This window comes from Haliotis asinina, chromosome 1 (assembly GCF_037392515.1).
Source record: "Haliotis asinina isolate JCU_RB_2024 chromosome 1, JCU_Hal_asi_v2, whole genome shotgun sequence".
In the NCBI taxonomy this organism is placed as follows: Eukaryota; Metazoa; Mollusca; class Gastropoda; order Lepetellida; family Haliotidae; genus Haliotis; species Haliotis asinina.
In genome coordinates this window covers 98,632,104-98,641,743 of record NC_090280.1, presented here as the reverse complement: position 1 = coordinate 98,641,743, position 9,640 = coordinate 98,632,104, and the positions used below count along the sequence as shown (strand labels likewise).

At 39.8% G+C, this 9,640-nt stretch overlaps 1 protein-coding gene across 1 annotated transcript; it reads right to left on the bottom strand.

Annotated features, from left to right (window-relative positions):
- Nucleotides 1–1,775: 1,775 nt before the first annotated feature.
- On the bottom strand, nt 1,776–7,763 carry LOC137284902 (uncharacterized). Its single transcript, XM_067816944.1, has 5 exons — nt 7,682–7,763; nt 6,135–6,248; nt 3,802–3,910; nt 3,416–3,533; nt 1,776–2,894 (listed from the first exon to the last, which is right to left on the bottom strand). Exons 1-5 carry the CDS (start codon nt 7,757–7,759, stop codon nt 2,480–2,482), a joined length of 834 nt encoding a protein of 277 aa, XP_067673045.1. The 5' UTR covers nt 7,760–7,763; the 3' UTR covers nt 1,776–2,479.
- Between the last annotated feature and the right edge of the window lie 1,877 nt (nt 7,764–9,640).

The following is a 9,640-nucleotide window of genomic DNA, read 5'->3' as shown; positions in this document are numbered from 1 at the left end:
ACATATCAACAGAATATCACAAATAATTACACCTAAAACATTTCTCTCCTGTGCGGATAAATATAATTGAGGACTTTCGTACAGCAACAGTGGCGACAGACTCACTCAGCTATTCCATTTTTTTGCAGCTCACACTTTCCAGTTGCATATTTTGCTCCCAAATGATTGGAGAGGGAGTATATTGGAGAGGGAGACCACCCTCTGACAGAGTCAACGGGCAGGGAGATATATTAATGTCCAATCGGACGAGATTTCTTGTCTACATAGTCACTTAATAACTCATACAGTGATGAATAAACAGTCACTCGCCCATTTGGACAACCCTGATGCAGGAATTGTCCAAATAAATATCCGGACAGAGATGAAAGATTACTTACACGTGCATTGCAGCCATAATTCACATGAAAAGTAGGAATATCCACGATTAACTGTGACTGAGAATGATGATGATGATTCGTCAGATCTGCATCACTTCTCTACTCAAATAAAATCAGAGGGGCTAATCTTGTAACGTAAAAGTAGATTTATTCGAAAGTGAAATGAAAAAATTGAATAAGCCAGGAGTTTTTTTTAAAAAAGTGTTAAAATTAAACGAAAAATGATACTTACTTTCTGAAGGCGGAGAAGGATATGCCCAACAGGTTAAAGCGTATATTACAGTGCTAAGTATATTTCAGTAATTTCAGTCGCAGCTGTTTTGAAAGCAGCCATTCTCGCCGTCATCAACAAGTGGTTACTACCGCTGTGACTGATTACAGGGTAATAATTAATAATAGTCCTTACTACTAATTACCACATCTTGCTGCTTATGTGTCAAGCTTAAAGAGGCATGCCGAACATACCAGCCTAATTCTGTATATTACAATACTGCGTTTTCACTGCGGGAGGTGAAATAATCAGCCTCGTTACGACTGTGTATAATACGTGCAATAACGCCTTGAATATACATACGTATAGTCTATGATATAGATTACAGTCGGGGTTTCGTGGTCATGTTAGGTGCAAGGTGTAAAGGTGAAAGGTGCACGGTTGACCCAAGGAGAGTTGTCACCATTGGGCACCCCAGGAACCTGTCATCATGACTTCGAATCACTGTTTGCACGGATTATGGTTTTAGGTCTGTCAGCACTATATTAGCTAATCTATCACTAAAGTGATGCCAGTGATGAGAACAGCATCCCATTTCCCCCTCAGACTGAAGCCGATACACCGGAATAATACTATTCATAGCAGCGTTAAACTCGCTCACTCACTCACTCAATCACACAGTCTCATTTAATTGAAAGATAAAATGGCTGTTTTAGCAAAAAAAATCGAATAGGAATTTACATGAAAGAAGAGACCAACACAAAGATGAAATAACGAAAATTAAGGCTAGATTTCAGAGGTGGGTATTGACGGTACGAACATTCAGGCACTGACACTACATATGTATTAGAGTGACATGACCGCTGCCTGTTTTTTTATGCTAAGATCCATTAAATCGCCATATTATTCTGGACATAGTACTTTCCCGAAGAGCCATCTCTTATCATGCAGAACTCACACAAATGTGTGAATATTGTTAGTATACGTATTTCAAGTATGTCGTGCACACTAGACATGATGGCATGGATTCCTTGATATCGTGCTGTAAGTTTGTCATACATAGATCTCTTTCAGTGTTGTACTTTGCGATATTTGACGAGAGAGAGGGGGAGAGAGAGGGAGAGGGAGAGAGAGAGTGTTAATATAGACAATCAAGGTTATGTTTTCCTGCAGTTAAAAGGGAACCGTTTCTTGTAAAATAAGCTTTATTTTCTGTCAATAGAATCAAATTAATCAAATTATCAAACCACAATTAATAAAGGCAACAGCATACACATAAAAGCAACAATATGTGAAAAAGTACAAATATATCCATCATTTTCATGACTGTTTGCTTGTTTGACACAGCACTCCTCAATATTCCAGCTATACGGCTGCTGTCTGTTATAATCACATCTGGAACAGACAGTCCAGTGATACAATTAGTCTTCAGCAGCTCATACGTATTACAAGAGGTCACTAAAGGGTCAGGCCCGCTGACTTGGTCGACACATGTCATCGTATCCCAACTACGTGGATTGATGTTCACGCTGTTGATTGTCTGGCCCAGACTCGATAGTTCACTCACCAAGCAATTTTTTTTTTCGTGTAAGCCCGACAGCTTGCAAAATTTTATATTCAGATAGTGTTGTGGACTTGTCCAACCATTAAAGCATCAATCATGTGTACGCCCGGGCTTTTTTCCAAATAATGTTCGTGTCGCCCCTGATTTGCTGAGTTAGGTGTTGAACAACAAACATACAAATGTCTCAGCGAAACGATATTCACCTCTTATTACGACAAGTGTAGGTCCTGCAAACATAGATGAATGTTTATGATATTGGGGAACTTCAGAGCAGTTGAATAGTTTCTACACAGTTTTAACTATTTATTGTTGTTACGTTAAGCTGTCTCAGGAATGTTCATTTGGAGTGAATGAAACAATCAAATATTTACAATGAGATGCAAAACCCAGACTTTTCATCAGTGCTTGCGACGCGAAATTTGGGTCTTCTACTTTCGCAGCGGCTATCGGTGAAGTCATCAGCATCTTTTTGGCCAAATGACTGACAACAAATCGACCTAAACCGCGTCGCCGGAAGTTGACATCAACATACAACATGCCGATCATGTGATGAGGCTGGACAAGTGCGTGCGCTACTTTCTGTTGGCTGTCTGATGTGCGCACGCATACACTCGGCAGACTGGTTTCCACTAGTCTCTGTACGAAGGCGGATACCCCAGGATCTTTGTACTCCCAAGTGGCACATACGGATGCGACGTCAGTACGTGTCACTTGACCCACGGCCATGTTGTCTGGGACAGACCTGCAAACGCACAGACATGATTTGATTTTGTAAAGAACAGGCATGGTCCATTGAAGGTTTTTTCTTTTTTGCTTTTATTTTCATTTTTTATTATATTTTTGATTTTTTATTATTCCGTTCACCCACCCTTCTCATACAGTATCATCTTTGTGATAGTTTTAGTAAGCGTCTTTTTACCGTTCAGCCTTTCATAGAATCTGTGAAATCTTAATTTCGGAGATTAACGCTGAATTCACTTTAATTTTGTTTGATTTCGGGTGATTTTTTAGTCGCTCATAGAAATATTCCAGCAACGTCACGGATGGAACGCAGAAATGAGCTTCAAATGTTGACAGAATGTACACATTTGGAAAATCGAACCCCACTTTTCGGTGTCGCGAGCTATCCCACCGCCCTCAGAAAGGGAAAGCGAAACGGACGGAGGAAAGACAAAAACACAAGTTGAGGAACAGCATATCTTTCTGGTGAATCCGTGCCTTGCGTACGTCCATAGTACCGTTCTCCGCTATACGAGCACATACACATTAATCAGGCTTCCCTCGTCGACAGTGTTCACGTTACCGGCTTCGTCGGTAGTGATGACACCTCTCTCCCCAGCGGCCAAATGGTGAAGGGAGGGCAAAAGATGCGGAGGTAAGTCTACAAGAGGATTATGGAGAGGAGTCAGTAGCCTGTAACACCTCTGTCAGCAATATTTCACCAGTTTCACGGTATGAGAACACATGTTAGCTTCACATTTTAAATAGTGAAAGACATTTTGTAAACAACAACACACGTTTCAGAAACATCCAAACATATCACTTTTACGACATGACTGATTTTTTTCTATTAAAACATATACTAAGCATACACTTTAAAAAATCAAAACGCGTGACCTTCACCCTCAGACCCCGCCGAGGTCACTAACCGAAGGTCATCGCCTGCTTCCTATCCAGAACGCCCGGATGTTGGAGAAGCCTGGAAACAACTTCCGCTTCCTGTCCGTAGATAACGTGAAATCTCCCGCTGAAAGAATCCTGGAAGCAATTTAACAGTTTGAGCGTAACACACTGATCTCGTCATAAATGTTCATGGTGCAGAGGGTAATTACTTTCGTTTTGTTTTGTTTTGACGTACAAATATTTTGCACGTGGGGTTGTATCAGGCAAAGCTTCAGTAGGACAGACGGGAGTCACTTGAAACACGTTTTACTTAACTTTTTTTGTAAATCGATAGTAGTCGACTGCTCACAAAGTTAATCAGTGCTAACTAGTACATTGGCATCTTGGCATTAAACTGTCATTTAAAGTTTACTATCACGGTTGCCAGTGTCGCAAATGACACCTAGAATGGGGCAATTGTATTTTTACACAGGTGGATGGGGCAATTGCAACAAAGAAGGTTCAGATGTAGACTTTCTGTTTATGTTCGAAACTGAATAGAAATAAAATGTGGAAAGATGTTATCTTGATCAATTGAGGTGGAAATGAATTAACATCAAACCTTTATCACCATCGACATTGAAAATGTTTTATATATTTTGTTTGTTTGTTTGTTTGTTTGTTTGTTTTTTAATCCTTGTATTGGTATGACCAAAATGAAATACAAGGACTGACACCAAAACCTTTCAACCCAGGGCCAATACCATAACATAACTGTTCTACTATGATAACACTAGTAAGGAACTAACACAAAAAATCCATGATAACTTGCTTCATTATCACAACACGAAAGGGAAATCACATGGAGGTAATTGATAAAACACCGTTACACCACCTCAAGTATACACTTGAAAAGTTTATTTCATAATAAGCAACATTTACTGCATTGGGAACTTTTTATTACTTTTTGTTAAAAAAAATTATTTACCTATGTGACAAACGATGTTTTCGTTAACTGTATCTTGCCATGAGCGAACAAATGAGGATGGCCTGGATGTGTACCGCAAAAAAGCGAAGGGAAATAAGTTTACTCATCTACTCAAGGCTTTTAGAGTAATCGCCATAGTTACCATTACCCGGTACTACAACTGACCCGGTCACCCCTACAAGTCATACCCTACACATCGGCCCTTCAACAGTGCTCAAGCTTAGATCTTGGACTACTACATCGGGTTTAAGAAAGTACACACCCATGTTTCATTGGGGATAAACAGAGTATACACCAATGTTTCATCGGGGCAAAAGAAAGTATATATCCATGTTTGAAAAAAATGAAAAAGATATGAAACAAAAATGAAACGAATATTCGATGGAAGCGTTTCAGTCATAGTCAATGGCATACTTTCTTTTGCCTGATTATTATTTTTATTATTAACGTAACAATGTTTTTTCCATAGCATTTCATTGAATATGTATTGTAAATTTGATAATAGGATATTGTATCGTTTTCAGATTACAGCATCCTCGTCCATTTGTTTATTAATGACAAGCACCCTCGTCTATTTGTTTATTGATGACAAGCACCCTCGTCTATTTGTTTATTGATGACAAGCACCCTCGTCTATTTGTTTATTGATGACAAGCACCCTCGTCTATTTGTTTATAGATGACAAGCACCCTCGTCTATTTGTTTATAGATGACAAGCACCCTCGTCTATTTGTTTATAGATGACAAGCACCCTCGTCTATTTGTTTATTGATGACAAGCATCTTCGTCTATTTGTTAATTGGTGACAAGCACCCTCGTCTATTTGTTTATTGATGACAAGCACCCTCGTCTATTTGTTTATTGATGACAAGCATCTTCGTCCATTTGTTTACCGATGACAACTATCTTCGTCTATGTGTTTATTGATGACAAGCATCCTCGTCCATTTGTTCATTGATGACAAGAATCCGCGTCTATTTGTTTATTGATGACAACTATCTTCGTCTATGTGTTTATTGATGACAAGTATTCTCGTCTATTTGTTTATTGATGACAGGTATCCTCGTCCATTTGTTTATTAATGAAAAGTATTCTCGTCTGTGTGTTTATTGATGACAAGCATCCTCGTCTATTTGTTGCGTAACGCCGCACTCGACAATATCCCAGCTATATGACCGTAAATAATCGAGTCTGTACCAGATAATCCAGTGGTCAACAGCATGGGCATCAGCCTGTGCAACTGGGATGCGGTGACGTCAACGAGCCTGACCACCAGATTCCGTTAGTCGCCTCTTACGACAAACATGGGTTGCTGAAGATAAATGTTATACCTTTACATGTACAATACTTGGTTATAGTCATCAGAAAGAACCTCGTAGATACAAAACCAACCATTAGGTCGGGCATGGGCGTGGCTACCACCGCTGTAACCCCCGGCCATTGGTCAACCCAGAAGGAGTAGCATGGCCAATCACCGCTCGCAGAAGTCTTCAGCTGACCATATATCTATAAACAAAATAGTAAATGGGAATATTCCAATACAGATACAAGGCAACAGTGTACCAATAAGGACGCTGGGGTCTTACTGATAACCGTAATTTGTTTCCGAAAATAGTTTCGCTTCTGTGCACGGCTTCCTATAGGATATGTGATACAGTGAGATGCAAAAGAAAGTACCCACCCGTGTTTGATTGAAGCGTACACACGAAGAAACTAGAAATGGTAGGGTATTTGAAAGGGATCACACCGGAGACCTAAGCACAGTACCCTACATGATATTTATCTTACATCACACATAAATGTCGTTTTCTGATTGGCTAAGCGCTCTTCCATTATTCTCAAAGTACAAGCCCAATTACAAGCGAGGTGCACTGCAATGTACTCCGCTGCCAATGGCAACTCATTCAGTACTTCTTGGTAGTACTACTTCATCTTGAATAACATTGAATCACCCATGATGCACGGAAATTATCGGGGTTTTTTTTGCGAATGCAAATCAATGGGAGAGAGACACCTCTAAATCTGATTTTCTTACGTCGTTTGCAAAATCTAGCGATGGCTACGAAAACATTTGCCTTGCGTGCCAAGAAATATATGTTGACAAAATGTTCAAATGCAGGCCCTGGGAATATTAAGAAGATGAATAACATCGCCGCGACTTTACTCAGACAACACCTGCGTCGAAAACAACAAGATGCAAGATTCCAGTCGTTTGATTCATGCAGCTGGGTTGAAGTGTACGACCTCATAACCCATGCACCAAACAGATCAATATGAACATTGAGGTGTTCGGTAAAATATATACGTTGTTCTCTGACCAGTCAGGGCCTATGGGTAAATCCCATCAACCCAGGCCCCCTTCGTGACCAGTGAACAGCTTAAGAAGTCGCCCGTGACATTGCTGAAATACATGTATTCCTGAACGCGACGAAGTCTATAACCATACTCAGTCATTCACATTCCCTTGTTTTAAAGCCTGGGTCTCAAAACGTAATTAACTGAGGGTGCCCAAAAACTCATGATCACGTGGATCGAGGAAATGATTGCTTTGACAGAGACTGCTCCTTGTTCGGCTTTCTGAGAAAGCACATCGTATGCTTGGAGGCCGTAAATGCCTAGAAAATAACGCCCAAGCAATGAATGGTTATGAGCCGGGTTTAACTCTAATCGGTAGCTAGAATGTTCTACTCCGTCTGTTGGTATCTCTGATTTGTAGGTCACGAGTACCTTCAGTGATATCTGTCAGCGATAGGTGCATACCTGAGCACACCTTGTATCACCTGGTGACCCACTTCAAGTTATGGAGATCGACTGTGTGGGTGTTTACAGCTAACGGGACCTGCACTCCACTGTATGCACTTGGCATTGTGGTTGACAACATCGTCTCCTTACACTGACATCCACACATTATACGTCACTATGTAGGTCTGTATACTCACAGTCACACTGTCTGGGAGCTTGGACTCCAGGATTAACAGCAATTCCTGCCATTTGTCACCCGTCACAAGGACAGCCATCTTGAAAGGGAATTATGGGATGTTAAAATTCCATGGGTGGGGTGTCTTAAAATATAGTCAGTAGAGTCTCCGCTTGTTCGAAAAGAACATGTCTTGAAACGGATACGGCACCAAACATTACAGGCAGATGTAAACCGTAGAGCTAGCTATAGGTTCGTATTGGACATTGATCTTTGACCCAGCTCGTGCGAACCTGTGAAGATTCGGACTATCATTGTCGTAAGAAACGACTAACGGGGTCGGGTAGTCGGACTACTGACTTGGTTAACACATGCCATCGTATCTCAGATGCTTAGATAGACGCTCATGCTACTGGTCGCTGAGGTGTCTGGTCCAGAGTCGCTAATTTGCAGCTGGAATATTGCTCGGGGAAATGTTAAACACACAAAAACACGCATAAGAAGCTTATGTGAACATGTCAACTACAGCTTTTTAAGGACATATTGCGGCTGAAACACTATTTCGCACATGTGCCAGATTAGAACCTTAACACTGTTACGCCTTTCGCATGGTACTGTAAATGTTCAGATATTATCATGGCTTGATATTATCATGGTTTGTACATTATCATTTATTGTCATGGCATGTTACAGGTATTGTACATTATCATATATTGTCATGGCATGGTACAGGTATTGTACATTATCATATATTGTCATGGCATGTTACATGTGTTGTACATTATCATATATTGTCATGGCATGGTACAGGTGTTGTACATTATCAGGTATTGTACATTATCATATATTGTCATGGCATGTTACATGTATTGTACATTATCATATATGTTCATGACATGGTACAGGTATTGTACATCATAATATATTGTCATGACATGGTACAGGTATTGTACATTATCATATATTGTCATGGCATGTTACATGTGTTGTACATTATCATATATTGTCATGGCGTGGTACAGGTATTGTACATTATCATATATTGTCATGGCATGGTACAGGTATTGTATATTATAATATATTGTCATGGCATGTTACATGTATTGTACATTATCATATATTGTCATGGCATGGTACAGGTATTGTACATTATCATATATTGTCATGGCATGGTACAGGTATTGTACATTGTCATATATTGTCATGGCATGGTGCAGGTATTGTACATTATAATATATTGTCATGGCATGGTACAGGTATTGTACATTATCATATATTGTCATGGCATGTTACAGGTATTGTACATTATCATATATTGTCATGGCATGGTACAGGTGTTGTACATTATCAGGTATTGTACATTATCATATATTGTTATGGCATGGTACAGGTATTGTACATTATCATATATTTTCATAGCATGGTACAGGTATTGTACATCATTATATACTGTCATGGTGTAAGACAGGTATTGTACATTATCCCATACTGTCATGACGTAAGTCAGGTACTGTATGTTTACATATATTGTTATGTCATGTTACAGGTGAGTGAGTGAGTTTTGTTTCACGCCGCACTCAGCAATATTCCTGCTATATGGCAGCGCTCTGTAAATAATCGAGTCTGGCCCAGACAATCCAGTGATCGACAGCATGATCATCGATCTGTGTAACTGAGATTCGATGACATGTGTCAACCAAGTCAGCATGCCTGACCACCCGATCCCGTTAGTCGTCTCTTACGACAAGCAAAGTCGCCTTTTATGGCAAGCATGGTTTGATGAAGGCCTATTCTACCCGGACCTTCAAGAGTCGTCATGTTACAGGTACTGTTCATTATCACATATTGTCGTGTTACATGTATTGTACATTATCACATATTGTCGTGTTACATGTATTGTACATTATCACATATTGTCGTGTTACATGTATTGTACATTATCACATATTGTCGTGTTACATGTATTGTACATTATCACATA